At 40.0% G+C, this 19,943-nt stretch overlaps 1 protein-coding gene across 2 annotated transcripts in view; it reads right to left on the reverse strand.

The window, feature by feature from the left end:
* Window positions 1-3,647: 3,647 nt before the first annotated feature.
* The window catches only part of UBASH3B (ubiquitin associated and SH3 domain containing B), a 146,789-nt gene continuing 130,493 nt past the window's right edge, over window positions 3,648-19,943 (reverse strand). For both annotated transcript variants that reach the window (XM_081278574.1, XM_081278575.1), the window contains exons 10-14: window positions 18,917-19,009; window positions 17,328-17,472; window positions 11,834-11,940; window positions 9,707-9,816; window positions 3,648-8,165 (exon numbers count right to left, since the gene is read on the reverse strand). In XM_081278574.1, the coding sequence (XP_081134700.1) occupies window positions 8,028-8,165; window positions 9,707-9,816; window positions 11,834-11,940; window positions 17,328-17,472; window positions 18,917-19,009 (593 nt within the window). In that variant the 3' untranslated portion in view covers window positions 3,648-8,027. The remainder of the gene's footprint in view (window positions 8,166-9,706; window positions 9,817-11,833; window positions 11,941-17,327; window positions 17,473-18,916; window positions 19,010-19,943) is intronic.

A 19,943-nucleotide genomic window follows, 5' to 3' on the forward strand; every position in this document is an offset into this window, starting at 1 on the left:
GTATATGTGTGCATGTTTGTGTGTGTGTGTGTGTGTGTGTGTGTGTGTATAAAATATTGATACCAGGGATTGAATCCAGGGACACTCAACCACTAGACACATCCTCAACCTTTTTTTATTTTGATACAAGGTCTCAATAAGTTGCTTAGGGCCTCACTAAGTTGCTGAAGCTGGCTTTGAATTTGCATCCTCCTGCCTCAGCCTCTGGAGCCATTAGGATTACAGGTGTGCACCACCATAAGCATCTTTTATTTTTTTTTGAGAGGGGGTACCAGGGATTGAATTCAGGGGCACTCAACCACTGAACCACATCCCCAGTCCTATTTTGTATTTTATTTAGAGACAGGGTCTCACTGAGTTGCTTAGGGACTCACTGTTACTGAGTCTGGCTTTGAACTCACGATCTTCTTGTCTCAGCCTCCTGAGCCGCTGGGATTACAGGAATGCACCACTGTGCCCAGCTCATAAGCAGCTTCTTTAAAAAAATATTTTAAAAATATTTTTTAAAATACTCTGGAACCAGACGGATGAGTTGGTATCTCAGCTCCAACATTTCTTAGTCATGAGATTCTGGGCAAGTTATTGCATCTTTCTAAGACTCAGTTTCTTCTTTCATAAATCAGGGACTAGTATCTACTGAATAGGGGTGTCAAGAAGATCAGAATTTTCACAGTACTTAAGTGTCTGATAAATACAAGGGCTTAAAAAATGCTGGCTGTCACTGTGCCAGTCTCTGGACACTCCAATCTATGAATTTGTTATGTCAATTAAATTGGTTTGGGTCCAGATTCTGTGAACTTAGAATAAAATCTGAATGTTTTACTATGATCTGCATTAGAGGTCACAGACTCTTTCTACAAAGGGCAAAGTAGTAAATATTGTAAATATTTTTACTACTTAACTATGTGTTTGTATCCTCATAGCAGCTACAGGCAATGTGGCCATGAATAAAGAAAGCTGCATTCCAATAAAACTATACTAGAATTCCAATTTCATATAATTATCATGTCATGAAATACTATTGTTCTTTTGTTAAATTCTTAGCTTGTGAGCTATACAAAGACAGGCTATAGGCAGGGTTCTGCTCATAGGTAAGATTCAATTTACCGACCCCTGGTCTATAAGACTCTATGCTGTTGGATCAGCCACCTGTCTAGCCTGTCTCCCCCGACTTTCTGTCATGCTCACTATGCTTTCGTTCCCCAACCTCTTCTGTTCTAATTCAGCCACTTCCTTCCGACCTGGGGGGTTTCTGCACTTGTCATTTCCTGAAACCCTCCTTGTATAGTTCTTGCCAAGACCAGTTCCCTGATCAGCTGGTTTAATGGTTGCCTCTCAGGGACACCATTTCTGACCATCCTCTCCAAGAGAATTCTCCCTGCTCCAAAGTTACTCTCTGTCATGTACCCACTTTACTTCCTAAACATCATCTATCAAATTCTATAATTATCTTGTTCATTTATGTGCCATGCTTTCTTCTTTGCCACTATAGCTCCAGTCCACCAGCCTGCTAAGATATAGCATCCAATAAAGATCACAGAACGATGAACTAGTCCACAACCTCAATATCTTAGTTTCTTTTATACCATGAGTTAATAATCCCTGGTCTCCTTACCTTGTAAAATTGTTATGAGAATCAAATGAACAATTTGTTGTTTAAATTAAAAAGAGTTGTACCAAAGGGAAGGTTAATCAGTCAGGCAGCTTTCTAAACAAACCACAGAATTCAACCAACACACCCTGTTACTATTTTTCTCTTACTACAGAAACTCACTTAAGGGGAGAATGGTAAAGCAATGACCATATAAAAAAAGCTGTTTTATTTCTCATCTCTGGTATTCCCCATAGCCAAATGGAAGGGCTCCATGTGGGATCCTATTTCGGCCTTAGCAAAGAAATTAATTTCTTATTAGTATGTAGTCTTTTATTGTCATTAGCATGTACAACTAAGTATTTTATTCATTATCCCACTTGAGTCTCACAATCACGCTGGCAAAAAAATCATTATTGTGCCTATTTTACAGGTGAAATGAGTAGAAGGCATGTACAAAGCAGTCAAGCCAGGATCACTGCCCAGCTCTGCGACTCAGGAATGTTTCTTACTACAACAGGATGTTCTTCTCCAGAGACACACAGCCGTGTGGATTGCCCTAAGGACAGAATGGTGGCCAGGAAGCTAAGTAAGACATGATATCTCTCCACAGCCAGAGACAAGTCCTCTGTATTTCACATGTGTAGTTCTGGTAAAATGAAGTATGATGTTTCTTCAGAAGAAATGTGTGTGTGTGTGTGTGTGTGTGTGTGTGTGTGTGTGTGTATTTTTGGTCCTTAAACAACTTTCAAGAACAACAGCAGCAACACATTACACATTTTGCTGATTTAAGCTTAAACAAATCCAAAGTACATTGACTGATTTTCTCTGGATGTGTAAGCAGCCTTTACGAACATCACCAAAGGGGGAAATGAGTTTGGGAATCTGTCAGGCAGAGTATGACTGAGAACCAGCCAGAAGGCTAAACACAGCCTGGTCTTTTGTCAGACACCAACATTAGCTGTTATGTTTCCTCAGGAAGTAAACCATGCCAGGGCAGTAGATGGTTGTAATAACAATGAAAATCTGTATTCATATCCCCAGTACAAATTTGCATTCCAGGCTTATTTTAAAATCTTGTTAGCTTAACATATAATTTCGTTGATTATAGATTCCATGGATTGTAGTGGTGGAGAACCAAGTTTGAGTTGGATTTGCCCTCTCTGTTACCCAAATTCTTCCTGAATGGATCAGACCTGGTGAACCTCCTTGAGTTGGCTGTTGGAGAGGAATGAAGAGTCCCATGGGACTCAGGACATGCTACTCCCCAAATATGGCACTTAGATATAGGGTATGTTTAAAGCTGAAAGATTTGACACAAATGGCAGAAGCAGGAAGGTCCCTTTGACACCCCCTCACCTCCTGTTCTTCTCCCCTGAAGCAGGTCATAAAACCTAGGAAGGATTCTCTGACCTCCACCTGAAATAGATGCTCATGTAAGAGGTGTCCTCCCTATATCCGGCTGAAAGAAGCACCCTTATCTCTGAAGACAAAAGGACAAAACTGGGAGGAATCCAAACAGGCAGTGCCGTTTTTCTAACTCCATTACCATTAGATCATACTCTTTATCATATTTCTTCATGTTTGCTCACTCTTTATCAAACTTAGCATCAAAATACTTAAGCCTAACAATTTCTTTGGGTCTTGATTTCCTGATGAAGTTTTCATATTGTGGAAAACTTAAATCTGTATGCTTTTCTCTTGTTTTTTGCCTTTTGCCAAAGGGCCCTCCACCATGAGCCTAGGATTGTAGAAGGAGAGATATTTGGGGGCAGTGGAAGCATTTTGGAGCTTACTGTTTCATTCATGGCTGGATTTTCACCTCACCAGTCTGGATGACTCAGAGACTTAGTGCCTGACCAAAAGGGACCTGAGACCCTCAGAGCTGCTGGAGCATGTTTGCCCTTCAGTCAATTAGCAGTAAGTGTCCCTCAGGCCCTGTGAGAGAAGAATCACACTCTTAATGGACACTTATGAAATAATAATGACCACAATAACATCTGAGAATAGGATAGGAATAGACGCCATTCAGAATTTAATATGAGATTGCTCTGGATCGACTGAGGACACAGTTTCTCTTTATTAAATCATCTATGAACCATTTCAATGGAGATGCTCCTGGAATGGAAAGAACTAATTACAACAGTGCCATAGCTGTATCAGGAGGGGACAGCTCTCAGCCAGGAAAGCATGTGTGCTTGGGTAGTGGACAAGAAATTTGGCAATACAGTTAAATGAGGTTTTCTTTTTTATAATTACAAACTTTTTTTTTAATAAATACACTTGAATCACATAGAAAAAAAATGATACAATAGTTTTTAATAAGTGAGAAAGAACTCAATTGCCTCCCCAAAATAGCAGGATTAGGATGTATTAACCAAAAGGCTTTGGGATCTTATTCCCGTCTTGAGTGGCAATTAAAGAAAGAACCAGTACACATTTTTCATTACACATATGTATCCTGTACAAAGTCCATGAATAGTTGAACAGCTGCAAAATTCTGATTTTTGTGTGAATAATGGCAGCTAAGTGGTACCGAATAAAATATTTGTAAGGAATGATTGCATATTAAGTTTGACTACTCATCACTATAATTTTAAGCCTACATACATCAAACCTAATATTACATGTATTTAAAATCAAGTTTTCTCTTTGCATGTAGAAGAAATCTTTTCCCCCCTTTCCTTGAATTTTCAGTATAACTAGTCACTTCTCAAGGAAAATTCAATATGTGGAAGTATTAAAGAGAAACAAATCCAATTTTAATCCTACATTTAAAAATGGAAAGCATCTGCCGTCACCTACCAAAATATCCCCCATCACCTTTGTAACATGAACATTAACCTAAATAGATGTTCAATCGCTCTTTTTCCTGCCCTCCTCCGCCTGTCTCCCCTCCCTCTAAAGCAGCCTTGTCAGCCAAGTGCCTCTTCTTTCTCACACATGTGCTGGATTACAATTTAAATGCAAATCATCCCAGCCTCATTATCTAACTTCATGAAGATTCGGTACAGTTGACTGTGCTGATTTCTGTGAAAATTAAACGGAGGTTCATCTGTATTCCAACACATGCATTACTCAGAGTAAATTCAAAAGAGCAATTCATCACTACTTTTAAATTAAACACTGGCATTGCCAAGTGCCTAGGTTACGGAGAAACGCTTTCCTTTGACCACACAGGGAACCCTTTCTACAAAAGCAACGAGATAGGAACTTCTCTTCCTGTAGCTGTTCAATTAGTTCCCAGTGACACTAGGTAATTGAAATAAGAAACTTCATTTTAATACGAATACAGCTAGTTAAGTGGAAAAGATACATTTATGGTAATGCTATGCACAACGGGAAGACAATCTATATGTGTCTGGAACACTACAGACAAGAAAATGATCAATGATGACTTACCAAACTGATATCACTCCCGAAGGTATATTTTTTATTTTTTATTTTATTTTATTTTTTTTTGCAAAATCATCTTTCAAATATAAGATAACTTTAAAACAATTCTTTGGTTAAAAGTATAATTAAAATAAAAAGTAGAAACTCCTCCAAGCCTTTCAGCCATCAGCTGGCTATTTAATTGGCCATTTAGATTCCAGGAATCTAAATGTGATGGGCAACACTGTAATCTCAACGCCATACTGGGCGAGGCAAGAGTCTCCTCACTAGGAAAGCAGTGATGGCGGAAGAGCCTGGGAAAACGGAGCCCTCGGTTTATGCATTAGAATGTGCCAATTATTCTAGTCCATGGCAGAATAGATGTGGCATTTTAAAACCATGGAAAACAAAGCCCTATCTATGAATAATACTGGGGCATTAGCAGATTGATGTGACACATTTGTAGAAGCAGAAAACGGTTTCAGATTTGTAATCCCAGATTAAATCCTTTAGTTAATTTCATTTCCCCTAGTTTATTTCAGATAGCTTTCTACATTAATTTTTTTTCTTTTGTATAAGAAACCATTTGATTATTCTTTTCTGGCATTTCCTCCCTTTTTTTCTTTTTTATCCTTCCCTTACAGGTCATTTATTCTAATAAGCATCAATCTCAGATCAAAAAGAACCAGCCACAACTTCAGGTTGTAATGTCAACTTAGAATTTTTGTATGAATATGAAATCTGGTAATACTGTTGTTTTTTTATTACACATAGATTCAATATTATTTCTAAAGAATTCCTTAGTTGGAGTCCATAGTTAAATTTTTTAATAGGTAATTGTGCAAAGAGATTTTAATGTGAATTCAGATTATTCAGCCATTTTGATAAGCAATTTGGATAGTTAAAGCAGAGGAATAAACTCTTTCTTGTACTCAGGGTTCTCTACCTAAATTATTCAGAAAATTGTTTTAGATCTCTGCTTCCTTTGGCTCAGGTAGGCAGTTGCCTAAGGCTGTGTTTGTATTAGACTAAGGACATTGGAATGCAGCCCAGTCAAACTGATTTATCAGGACATCATAGGACTAAGACAACTGCGGGAGATGGAGAGGATAACCTATTCTGAACTCTATTTTACACAAGTAAAGACACTGTCTAGGGCACACTTCAAAGTGTCAAGGAAATCTGATGTGAAGTATTCAAGCATATTCTGAGCACTCAAGCCCAGGGAAACCTGTGGTGAATCCAATAAATATTATAGACCTGATTAAATGGTAGATTCACTTCATTACAAATACCAGGGACACTACATTAGCTATGGTGTGACTTTTCTTTTTTAAGAACTGTAATGGGATATTTCCCTCTCAGTTATTTTTAAGGTTAAAACATACTAATATGTCACCAAAGGGTTATTTTTATGTCCCAAAGTTGATAGGCATTTGTGTAATGCTAAAAGAAATTACAATCTGTTTCTTCAAATGTAGAATTCGTGACATATTTCTCTAAGTGTCTTTTAAAAATGCAACCAGAACCCTTTCCCTGATTAACACATATTGCCAGCAACCTTTCACTTCCTCTTCTTTCCAGGGATCATCAAATTTCAATTTTAATTACCAGCATAGGTCTGTTTTTATTTGCCATATATTTTATGAGTCTGGGTTTTAAAACTTATTCTACAACATATATAGATTTGCTTTACACTATTGTTCCCTTCAAATGGCTGGGATTTCACTTTGTACACAAATTCTACACAATGAATTATTCCATACCAGACCATTGTCTGTGGCCCTAATAGTCAGCTATTCACACAATTAAATAGACATTGATCATGGATGTTTTGGTTTGATTGTCATTCATTTTTTCTTTTAAATAAACTCCCTTTAAATATGGGAAGTAGGTATAAAAGAAACCACAGGATGTGGTTCTCTAATTTTCTTCAAGTGGCCCTACCTCCTCTATATTTTAAATTACCATAGAAAAACAAACAAAAAAGGGACAGCACAAGTAGCAGTGCATTGTGACTGTCAGCATTGAGATTAGTTCCCTGACTTCATTATACATCCCTGGTATAAGTGGTGCATTTGTGGATGTTCTGTTATGGTTAAAAGGTACTATAAGTATCCAACAACCTGGCCCTTGGTGTGGTTTATAAAGATATTCATATTGCACAGAATGAGCATCTTGATTATTCAAATAATTTATTGAACATATTCTTTCAAAATGTCAACATCCTTAACTAGTTAGCATAGTAGCATAGTCTAGGGGGCAAAGACTAGCAAATTTTGGTGACTTAGAATTGCTGTGGCTCATTAGACTATGATATGGAAATTCCAATTCTCTTTATAGTCTGCAAGCTTTCTGCACCTACCATTGAACATGTCACATGTATCTTCCACATGAAGTAAAAGCACATTGAGAGCAAAAATGCTTTGTTTCCCCATTTCACAGATAGAAGCAAGAAGGGCCAGCTGCTCTGGAGAAAATGTGGCAGTACCAGGGTAAATGTTAGAGTCCTCCAGCAGGTGTCTTGATCCAGCAACACTGGTGTATGGAGTCTGCTGAGGGTGGAATTTGATGTGTGACCTAAGGACCATCCTTTGGGGGCATGTTTTCTAATAACTTTAAAAGGATTCCTCAGCTTTGCCTATCTTAAAAATGGAGTTCAGAAGAAACCCCCGCCCCCAAACTGCATTCTGGGCATACTCCTTCCTCTTGCATCCTTCCACAGAGCAGGCCGGCAGCTCCTTTGGGGAGGAGTGAGGCTCCTTAGCCATGCATAGGCGGAAGGGGGACAACAGCATCTGCTGCAGCGGGTGTCCCAGTTTTGGAAGACAGTTCTCCAAAGCCTTGTTAGCTGGGTAAGAGTCCAGAGAGAATGGATTTATTTTCTCCCTGAATCATGTCTTTCTTTCATTTACAGTCTCATCATAAGAACTTTAAGTACGAAAGAAAATATGCTAGATTATTCTGAGCTGTCCATTTAGAATGTGGTATGGAGTTTTCCACTGTTACTAAACACCCCAAAGACTTCTCCAAAAGGCCTTTTCTTCACTCCCGCTGTGGCTTACTCTTGCAGCAAGGTCTCTCTCCAGTTGAAGCCCCCTGTTGGTCCATGAGTAAGAGGAAGAATGGGGGGATCTGTTAGCTGCCATATTCCAGTTTCTCCTAGTTCTTCACAGGAGCAAAAGCCTAGGTATGGGATCTGAAGTAAGAGTAGTACAAAAGGAAAAATGGAAGACGGAGGGTCAATGCTTAAACTTTCACCTAGACACAAAGATATGACACAAAGTGGCTCTAGAACAGGGGCATTGTAGAAATGTATCCTCTTCAAAAGTCAATAAGCGACATGAATAGAACTGATAAATGAGAGGGAAGAGTATTTATAGTGCAGCAGGATCCATCAGAAGGATCTATCAAACCATGAATCCCCTGCTGTAAGTTTTTTAGTTTATAGACTGCTGCTTGATAGAGTGAGAGACAAAAGAACAAAACATATACAATATTCCCTCCCACCCCACTTTATTCACTTTGGATACATTCCAAAACCCCTAGTGGATGCCTGGAACCTTGGATAATACCAAACTCTCTATATGCTGTTTTCCCCCCGCTATATGTACATACCTATAATAAGGTTTGATTTATAAATTAGGCACAGTAAGGGATTAACAACAATAATAGATAAAATAGAATAACTAACAATATACTGTAACAAAAATTATGAGTGTGGTCTTTTTCTTTCTCAAAATATCTTACTGTGCAGCATTGTATCTTTGGATTGTGTTTGGTCACAGGTAACTACAACTTCAGAAAGTGAAATCTTGGATAAGGAGGCTACCACGAGGCTGAGTTCCAGAAGTTAATCCCTAATTCCATATCAATCCCAAATTGCACGTCAAGTCAAAAAGGCACCTTGAACATTTCTTTTTTCTTTGAACATTTTTGAAATTGTACTTGAACACAATGGCAAAGATCATTTAATTTCTAATCATTTGTTTCACCCTTGCTTTATCTTTTTTTTTGGGGGGGGCACACATATCTGTGACATTCAAAGCAGAAGTTCTGCCCTTGCTATTATCAGTTCTTATGGCAATTTTAAAATATATTTTTGCATATGTGTCCAGAGCTACATTTATAATAATCCCTGCCCTCCAGCAGTTTACAGACTAGTGGGGAGGACACGTAAATAACCTGTTTAAAAATGAGAAGAGAGTTGCAATTGAGTTTCCTTTCCGGTGGCACAGAAAGGAAGTAGCTACCTTATATGGTAGGTGACTGACCAAAAACCCTTTCTATAGGCATGAAAAGGAAGAATTCAGATGTACAGGTCAACCTCCTGGGGTTTTGTCTTATTACTGGGTTTGCCTGTGGCCCGACCACCATCACTTGTTGCTTTCCTTGGCCTGCAGGCTTGCTAGAACCGCTCACCTAGCTAAGCTTTCAGCTGTGTTAGACTAACTCTCCTTATCCACTCCAAGGTCCCTCATTGCTTGTAATTCTTAGCTGCTTCCTAAATGTTAGCTCTGAGAAGCTGGAATTGTCGTTAACACATCTTTTTCTCTTACACAAGATCTAATAAAGTGCTTTACAGAGTCCCACTCAATGCATCTTGACTGAGTAAATCAATAAGTGAATCTTCCTAGCTCAGCATAAATACATGCTTCAAATAATGAGCCAAAAGCCAGTCGCTGAAGTCTTATTAAACTACTAGGCACCATGAGTCCCATAAGTTCAAGGTTGAATTACCTTTCTGACCATTTGTACGAAGTCCTTGGAATTCTGAGGTGACAGGCCCTGCAGCTGACAGGTACATGCTTCAAGGGAAGATGCATGGGCCACAATCAGAATGTTATTTCCTGGGGACAAAGGCAAAGAATGGGAAGGCCATTTCTATAAAGACATATGTAAACTTTGTAAATTCTGGAAGATTCATGTTCTGGGGAGGGATCAACATTCTCAAAAAGAAGACAAAACCAGGCAGGGTGGAGCAAGCCTGTAATCCCAAGGAGGCTGAGGCAGGAGAACTGCAAGCTGGAAGCCAGCCTGGGCAACTTAGCCAGACCCTCAGCAACTTAGCAAGACCCTATTTCAAAAAAAAAAAAAATACAATTTAGGATGTATATAGCTCAGTGGTAAAGCACCCCTGGGTTTAATCCCTAGCACTTCAAAAAAAAAAAAAAAAAAAAAAAAAAAGGCAATTTGCCCAGCCAAGCAACACATTGAAAATTCTTCATTATTTAAAACAAAAACAAAAACAAAAAAACCCCAACTTTTTGTCTTAAAATAATTATAAACAACACAAAGAAATGGTAAATATTTAAGGAGAGGGGAAAAGTTAATCACCCTGATTAAATCATTATACATTGTATACATGTGTTGAAATATCATATTGTAACCCATAAAACATATTTATTATGTTTATTTAAAAAATTTAAAAAGGGGCTTGGAATACAGCTCAGTTGCAGAATACTTGCCTAGCATGCACATAACCCTGGGTTTGATTTCCAGGACCAAAATAAATAAAAGAAAAAGGGAAAATTTTTTTTTTTATAGAATTATAGATTCATCTACAGGAGGTTACACATACATACATATATACACACAATGGAGGTCTCATGAAGCCTTCCCTAGTGGTTACATTGTTCATAACCATGCTACACTATCAACTCTTGAGGGTGTGTGTGTGTGTGTGTGTGTGTGTGTGTGTGTGTGTGCGTGCGTGCTGGGGATCAAACCCAGGCATACTACACTATCAAAACCAGGAGATGGACAATCTGCCTGGCTTATTTGGCTCACCAGGCAGTCACTGTGTATGAGTATATAGTTCTGTGTCACTCTCCCACGTGCATAACTGTGTGTAACCACCATGAGAATCAAGAAGCAGAAGTCCTCTACATCCACAGAGCCCCTGGGCCAGCCCTTCTAACACAGAGTGAAATGTTGCCACTAGAGAATTGTGAGCACTGGAGACCTCCTGGCTATTAGCACATGCTGTTTACCTTCATGGTAGTGAGCAGCTTATGAGTGATAATGGAAACAGTAGATGGACAACCATCTACTGTTGCTCAGGGCTATCTACTGTCAACATTTTTGTGCACATAATTTTAGTTTTTGTTCTATGAATATAAATAAATTAGCTTGAAATTTATAGTCAACAGTCAGAAATATTAAATATTTGAACCCAATCTTTGGAAAATGTAACAGCAAACAGACTTGAGCCTTACATACCCGTCTCTTGGTGGCAGCATGGCTAATACATGTGTTTGGGTAGATGTTTCTTTTTTCTGTTTTTTTTTTTTTAACCAGGGATTGAACACAGGGGTGGTTACCACTGAGCCACATTCCCAGCTCTTTTAAATACTTTATGTAGAGACAAGGTCTTGCCGAGTTGCTTAGGGTCTTACTATTTTGCTAAGGCTGGCTTTGAACTCCTGATCCTACTGCCTTAGCCCCCCAAGCTGCTGGGATTACCAGTGTGTGCTACCAATGGTTAGCTTGTGTAGATGGTTTTATATATGAATGTCCATGCTCTCTGGTGAATTATAGGCAAACAGTGTTATTCTAGAGACCTTCTGGAAATTGCAATGGGGAGTCCTCTTGGTAGGGCGCAAGATGGCCAACTATAGTGCAGAATCTAAGTTATTAAATATAAGTAATTAAGTCTAGTGTGTTCCCCTGGGATTCCTACCATTTTAGGTACTCAGAGAATATTACAAATTCAATGTCAAAGAATTTAGAAGAGAGCTAGAAATATATTTCTTTCCTATTAAGCAAGTCTGTCAAAGCAACTGCAAGCATCTTGAGTAGCCCTATTAGCCATGATAGAGAAATGGTGACATATTTAAATATGGAGTCCAAAATAATACCACCTACCTTTACTTTTACATTCACTTATAATTTCTTTTGTTACTTGGAAACTTCTATTGATATAAGTGTCATAGGATTCTGCAACCACTAGTTTGCTGACTGGAATGTGAGGTCTGGAACAGAAGAATGAACAAAAGAAATGAAAAACATTTTGATCCTGGGATGAAGCAATTGATATTCTAAACCATTTTGTCAGGACTTTTTCTAAAGTTCCCATATGTCTATCCATGTCCCTAGAAAGAAGGGAGGTAAAGAGAAGACTATTGCCTTTATAAAGACATGGGGTTGAAATGCACTGAAACAGATTGTATGTATGGTGTCACAGTGACCTGTTGAAAAATGAGATATTTAGTTCATGCTCCATGCACAGGATGATATACCCACAGTTAGACTAGTTTTACTGATTATTATCATTGATGGACCTAATCATATACCTTATACGAATTAAGGCGAGATTAGATTAGGACAGGTTTTAAAAGCAGAAAATCCATCTGATTTGTGATGTCATAAAAATTTCCACCAGCCTTTTCCTTCTCTTTGCCTCTTATTGAAAAAAAGAGATCAGACACCTGGCACTAGGACAAGCCCATAAGATATAAAGATGAGGAAAGCCCAATTTCTGGGCTTGAGGAGCTAGCTCTCTGTGTGGACCAAGTGGGGGACCCCGGTTATTGATGCAAATGATAACTATGTAATCTACAAAGGCATTAAAAAGAAAGATCAAAATGTCTGACCTGGTGACCCAGTCAACCAATGCCCTTGGGGCCCACCATCACCTGCTTCCACCTCCCTTTACTATTCAGAATTTCTGGGTTGTTTCTGGTCCATGAGCTATTTATCTTGTTCTTGAGTATGACCATGTCCTTTGCTTTTTCTATTTTCTTGTTTTGTTTTTCATTGATGGCTGTTTTATGCCTGGTGCAGATGGTGGTAAGCTCTCAAAGTGATTTCACAAGGCATTTCCTTTTCTTTACTCCTCCCTCCCTCTCTTCCTCTCCCCCCCCCCTTTTTTTTGCTGGGTATAGAACAAAGTTTGTTTGTTTGTTTATCTGTTCCTTCCTTCCTTCCTTTTTTTTGCCTGGGCATTGAACCCAAGCCTCACAAATGCTAGGCAAGGCTCTACCACCAAGCTACATTTGTAACCTCCATATGGCATCTTGATCCGAATATATTACTACTACAGATATTTACTGAGGGCTTCCAGTGTCAGGTGCTGTGCAAGAACCCTGCTTGCATTTTTCAGTATAATCTTCCCAGTAATGCCCTTGTAAATCCCAAGTTTCTAGATGACAAAACCAAGGCTCAAAAAAAAAAAAAAAAAAAAAAAAAGCCACAGAGGACTTGCTCAGACTGTTAACAACTCTTAGAACCTAGACTTGAATCTGGGGCTCAGACTTGGCCTGTAAGCAGATTCTCCACACTGGAGACCTCTGACAGTCCTAGTCAAGGTCACCCTTCTGTGCACTTGGTCTTATTGTCAAGGCTGTAGTGGTTCCATTTGAAGGAAACCTGCCCCTATAGAACCTCCTATTCAGCATGCAACAACCTCCCAAATCTCACCCTACCCTGAGCTATTAGCAGAGACAAATCACCACCGACAGGGCTGGACTGGCTTGTTCTGAAATAAACTCTCCTCTTCTTTCTTCCTAACTGCACCTCTTATTTAGTTTCATTACCATTCACATCACTCCATGTCCTAGGAGCTTCTCTCTTTCCCTCATACTGCAACAATAGGCTACTTCATGTGTCCCAAGGAGTCTCTTCAAGGGTTAGACCACTTTGTGATGTGTGAGATTTATGTGAGTGAAGGCTGTGATACATGCTGGGATTCCTCTGGATCAGTTCTTGCCTGTGGCCTCTCCCAGCACCTTGAAGTAGAACCTTCGATTGGCTCCACTATCTGACCTTTCCCAATGGGTTTGGGAGGAAGTTGAAGACTTCTTGCTCCTGTCAGTAGGAACTGTCATGCTGTCACACCTGTAGGGTCCTGAACTCTCCCAGAGGCTGGTGGCTTTGAAACACCCAGTGGACCTGGAACTCAGTGCTCTACTGAACCACATCCCCGGCCCTAAATAAAATACATTATTTAGAGACAGGGTCTCATTGAGTTATTTAGTGCCTCACTTTTGCTGAGGCTGGCTTTGAACTCACGATCCTCCTGGCTCAGCCTCCGGAGCCTCTGGGATTACAGGCCTGTGCCACCATGCCCAGCTCCAGGTCCTTTGGGGGCATCTTTGGAACAGTGTTCCCTTCAACTCTTTACTTCCCCACTGCTCTGGTTCAGGCTGTAGGGCCGACTTCTGCCTTAAGCCCCACAAAACCTAGATTTGCTGCCTCTCTAGCACTCCAGATCCATGCCCTCCTCCAGTCCTGTTTCCCCACGTGTCAGGGCCCTGTTCCCTGCTCTGAGCCTGCCTGGTTGGTAGGCATTTTGTTTTTCCTGCATTGCTGCACTGGCCCAGCTTGCTAAGACTGGGCTGCTTGCTACACCCACCCTCTAGGCTGGTCTTGCCCAGGGATGAAGCTTCCGTATGAGTCACCAGTCTAGTAAGTTCCCCTAACTTGGCTTCCAATCCCTCTCCCTCCTGTTCTCTGCTGGCCCCTGTTGCAAGGTAACAAGGATTTTAAAGCTGAGTGCTTTCGACTCATACTACCCTGTATCCCAGGGCTGGCTTCTCTTCTCGTCATGGTATCTTCAATCCCTTGGGCTTCACTTACTTACTTCAAAAGGCCTGTTCATTTTGTCATCATTAATCTCATGAAGAGTTTAATTTGAGGTTGTACCTTTCACATACTTTAACTTTGTCTTTCTCATATAACTAAGAATTAGAGGCTTCATCTCCCTCCCCATATGCCAAACAGAAAAATGGTTGAATTGAGCTGTGATTTGCTGAAAAGAAAAGAAGATCTGGAAAAAGGACCATGTCCTGATTCCCAAATTCTTGGCCTTCACCCTGCTTGCACTGCTGATAGGGTTGTGCGGTCTGTGTGTGCCTGGGTGTGTTTTTCCGAGTGCATAGTGGGCTCAGCTAGAGTGGCTTTGGAGAACTTTGTAGGTCAGCTTGAGAAGCCCTGCAGAACACACCAAGGGGAAACAGGACATGGATGGCCCAAGTAAGCCAGGATGGGGCTGGATGGAGTGTGACAAAAGTCACCTCGCCAGTGTTGGCAGCAACTCAAACTCTTTTCTGGCTACACGGGATGATGTCTATTGACATGGGGACAATGATTTATTGTGCCTGAAGGATAGAAAAACAGTGACCAGAGAAGGGTCAGGACAAAATGTCAAGTGTGGTAGGGGATCAGATTGTTGATTCAATTTTATGATTTATTGATTTATTTTTGTAGTACTGGGGATGGAACCACTGAGCCACATTCCAAGCCCTTTTTATTAATTTTTTAAAAATTTGAGACAGGGTCTCACCAAGTTGCTGAGGTTGGCTTTGAGCTTGCTATCCTCCTGCCTCATCCTCCCAAGTTGCTGGGATTATAGTGCACCACTGCACCCAGCTTCAGCCTTTTTTATTTTTTATTTTTTTGTTTTGAGAAAGGGTGGCTGATGGTCCCACTAAGTTGTCCAGGATGGCTTTGAACTTGACATCCTCCTGCCTCAGCCTCCTGAGTTTCTGGGATTACAGATGTGTGCCAGGGTGACTGGTGTAATTTTATTTTTGAGGAATGCTAATTTATTTTAAGGAAAGAAGATGTAGCACACAATTAAAGAAGGAGTTATCTGACATCTTATCTGCAGAGTAAAAATATTAGGGTAAAAAAGGATAACCTCTCCTACCTTAGCCAGAAAGTCACATTGTTTCATTGGTGGTTTGGGTAGGTATTTGAAATGAAAGTTCAACAGATATTACCAGAAAGAGAGCTAGCATTAACATTGGTCACTTGTTCCAAATTCTACTCTAAGAAATATAAGTTTAATTTCCCATTATCATGGTTGTGACTTCTGTCCTTCCTCAAAGAAAGTTTACATAGCTTTAGTGGATTTTCAATAGTCAATGTAACTGTATTATCATTGGTTGATTTTTTTTTTTTTTTTGGTTTGGTACCAGGGATTGAACTCAGGGGCACTTAGCCAGTGGGTCACATCCCAGCCTTTTTTAAAAAAAATATTTTATTTAGAGACAGGGCCTCACAAAGTTTCTTAGGACCTCACTAAATTGAGGAGGCTGGCTTTGAACTCATGATCTGCCTGCATCAGCCTCTGAGCTGCTGGGATTACAGGCATGCACCACCACACCTAGCTCACTGGTTGATGCTGAAGTATGCATGTGGATTATCAGCTGGGAGCAGTCTATACATTAAAGGAAAAAAAAATGTCAATACAGTTAGTCTGGTCTAATGGCAAAAGGGACAGAATAGGAATAAGAATGACTGTAAAGAGTACACAGTACTTGGTATGCAGAAATTGATCAATAAATGTTAGTTGTCATCATTATTTTCATGTGTGGTCAGTCACTATATTTATAACTTTAGGTAAGCCACTTGAACTCTTGCATATATAAGTGGCTTGCTGGGCTCAGGATGTAGTTCGTTGGTGGAGCACTTGCCTAGCATGTGTGAGGATCTGGGTTCCATTCACTCCTAGCACTGTAAAAAATAGGAAAGAAAAGAAAAAAAAAAAAAAGAAAAAAGTGACTTGCTCACATTCTAGGGTGATAGCCCTAACAAGTGAACATAATAAGGAAAATTATGTTTTGGAAAATTCACATTGTCACCTCCCTTATTTCCCAACAATCATCTGAATTACATTACCATTGGCTAGTACACGTTTCTGGAATGCAAAATGGTTTTGTTATTCCACTGAAACAAATATAATAAAGTCAGGAAAATCTGACATGGGTTGGGGTGAAGAATATAATTCACCCTATCCTACTGTTAATGATTGGAATCTTTAATGTCCCAAGAAAAGCTCATCTATTAGGCAGTGCAGAAATGTTCAGAAGTTCAGTGATTAGATTATCAGAGATGCAATGTCATCAGTGGATTAATCGACTGTATGCATTACTGGGTGGTAACTGTAGGGAGGTGGGGCATGACTGCAGGAAGCAGGTCACTGGGCATGGTCTGGACTATATCTGGTTATGGCCCCTTCCTCTCTCTCAGCTTCCTGGCTTTCATGAGCTAAACAGCTTTCCTTCACCACACTCTTCTGCCATGATGTGCCTCATCTAGGGTCCAAAGTGATGGAATTGACCAATCATGGACTGAACCTCTGAAACCATGAGCTCAAAATAAACTTCCTCTTCTAAGTTGTTCTTGTCAGGTATTTAAATCATGGTGATGAAAAGCTGACTAACACACCTAAATGCAAGGGAATGCTGGCTTTTTTCCAGGTTTGGTTTCTCAAATCATAGCTTGGCCTTCCCACTTATGGACAACTACCTGCAGACTATGCCTGGCCCTTTATCTAATGGATTAGCCTGGTCTGGTGAGAGCATGGAAAGTGTTTCCACACAGGTTCCAGGAAGCAGCAGTTTCAGAGGGTTACCTGTAGGTTGTATCAACACTCAGGTTGGCTGCAGCTAACTCTGAAGGAGGTATCCACGCAGGTAACATGCTCCCAGGAACCCATTTTGTCCACTCAAATAAGCCAGGCTCGACGCGGATCTTCAAGTGATTCTCTTGTTGTAAACCTTAGAGGTAAAATAAAACGAAGATGAAGGAAGTGCTATGATGTTCTCAGTGGAAAAATAAGTTTTAGGCCAAATCCTTACACAATTCTGTTAAAGCAGTTATTCTTTCTTCTGGAAGGAAGTGGAAGCCTGTGGGTTTGGACAAGGCTTATAATTTTTGTGTTTTACTGACACATGAGTTAATACTCTGGCTGCACCTCAAGAATGTATGCTGGCTTTAAGGATGTTTGGTGTCTGATTTCAGGACAAAACCCACAAATCATTATCCATGTAATTGGTTCAATTCTGTGACTACTGTAATTTCCTCTTTCCAAAATAAATTCCATGATTGTGTGACCAAAAAACTTCACATAGTCTCTTAGCATCCATTACTACACAATAGCTTTCATTGTATTTGAGTATCATGTAAATTATTCATTTTCCTATCAGAAAATCTAATGTTGAATATTTAAAAGTACCAGTGCACAAATCTTAGATTTTATTGTAGTGTGATTACTCTCAGTAGGAATTGTCTCTGTTAGCTTAGCTCTTTTTATATTACATTTAGTCCAGCTTTTTCTATGCCAATTTAATACATAAGTGCTTCACCGTAGTGCAGGGAAGGATTACTTGGGTTAAAGAATTAAAGGTTCAAATATACTGTCAAATACTTTGCTGGCTTGTCCGTTTATGGCTCATTTGTTTGTTTAGCTTAACTACACACTTCATTCTGTTTTCTTCAGTTTTCCTTTCAATGAAATGAAAATGGTGTCTGTATGTGGGGGTCTCTATAATGCAAAGTTCTATGGATTTTAGGGTAAAAGTTGAGTCTTTTTATAGTTTTCTAATTAAAGAAATAAGGATGGTTAAGACTGGAGACTCCCAAGAGTACTATTGCTGCTGTAAACAATTGGCAAACAACAGATTAAAGCTGGGTGAAATTATTTACTGTGTAAGTGCAAAGAAAGAATCACTGCTCTATAAGCTCTAAATATTTTTCAGTCCCACAATTTATCCAAAAGAGCAGTCAGGTGAGGTGGCGCATGCCTGGAATCCTAGCAGCTTCGAAGGCTAAGGCAGGAGGATCCTGAGCTCAAAGCCAGCCTAAGCAACTCAGCGAGACCCTGTCTCTAAATAAAATATAAAAAGCGTGGGGATGTGGCTCAGTGGTTGAGTGTCCATGGGTTCAATCCCCCAAAACAAAACAAAAAAACAAAACAACAACAACTAAAGAGCTTTAAATTCTCAGGAAAATCATTATTGGCAAACTTTGTTTATCTGGTTATGCTGTCATAGTATGATTTTGTGATTTGTGCAAGATCAGTCACCTCGTGAAAGAATCTGCTAAAAATTTCAGATTCAAAGCTTATAATTGGTGAGTATCCCATAATGATAATTATCCTATGATAATTAGGTGCTTAGAGACAGAGGGATGGACTAGTTGACTTTCAATGGAGAATCTTACCTTTCAAGATATTGTGTGCAGTCTGAACGCAACGTAGGGATGGGGAGCAATAGACATGGTCAATAATGGTGTTACTTTCTAATAAGGCTTCACCTGCGAAGAAAATCCGAGGAGAATCAGTCTGATAGATTTACTTGGCTTTCACTTGGTTGCTAGGAAGACTCCTTAGACCTTTCTCTCCTACTGGGGGCTCTTGTAGATCCATCAGTATCATCCTTGTTTCCAGCAAACCCCTCGGTGTTTGAATGAGAGGCCAAGCAGCAGGCAGGCCCCTTCTTGTCCTTTTCTTTCCTCCTCCCTGGTGTTAACAAGTTGTAAAATGTTCTCCTAGGAGGGACCTGGGAACAGGATAATGCTCTAACCTCTTCCTTGTGATAGAAGGGAGAGGATTAATCTTATTTTACTGTCACTCTGTGTTAATCAAAATCTCCATGGGTCATGTTCTTGCACACCAGAGATAAAGTGCAGCTGATGCTTAATGCTTTCCTCATGAAATCCACTTCTTTTCTCTACTAGGCAAGCTCCAGATGTCATATTCCATGCCTAAACACTCAAGGTCACTCCAGGTGAACTGGGCTGGCATGAAATAATCACACAGAGACAGAGAAATACCTTTTTCTTTGGATCCTCTGACCTTAGGGGTCCATGGAAAGAGAGAAAGAGTACATGCTGAACCCTTTCATTGGGAAGAAGCCATTCAAATGAGGCAAGGGGTAGGATTACAAAGGAATAGGTGAGGGTAGCTCAACCCTGCGGGTGACACCTACACCTGGAGCCATGCCTTGCTGTCTGAGCTGGAACATCACCCAAGTCACTACGAAATGTAGTGATTGGTCAGAGCCTTGTGCTTCAGGCCTGGAAGGCGTGGTCATTCAGAGCGGCTCCCCACATCCAGACACCTTAATATGGTGGTCAAAGTCTTCTGGGAACTTGTCTTTATTAATCTTTCCAGTCTACCTCTTGCCCTGCCTCTTGAAACAGATGCTTTAGAAACAAGACAGTTTGTTTCTCCCACATTCTTGATGCT

This window comes from Spermophilus citellus (genome assembly GCF_964194105.1).
Source record: "Spermophilus citellus genome assembly, chromosome: 2".
Lineage (NCBI taxonomy): Eukaryota > Metazoa > Chordata > Mammalia > Rodentia > Sciuridae > Spermophilus > Spermophilus citellus.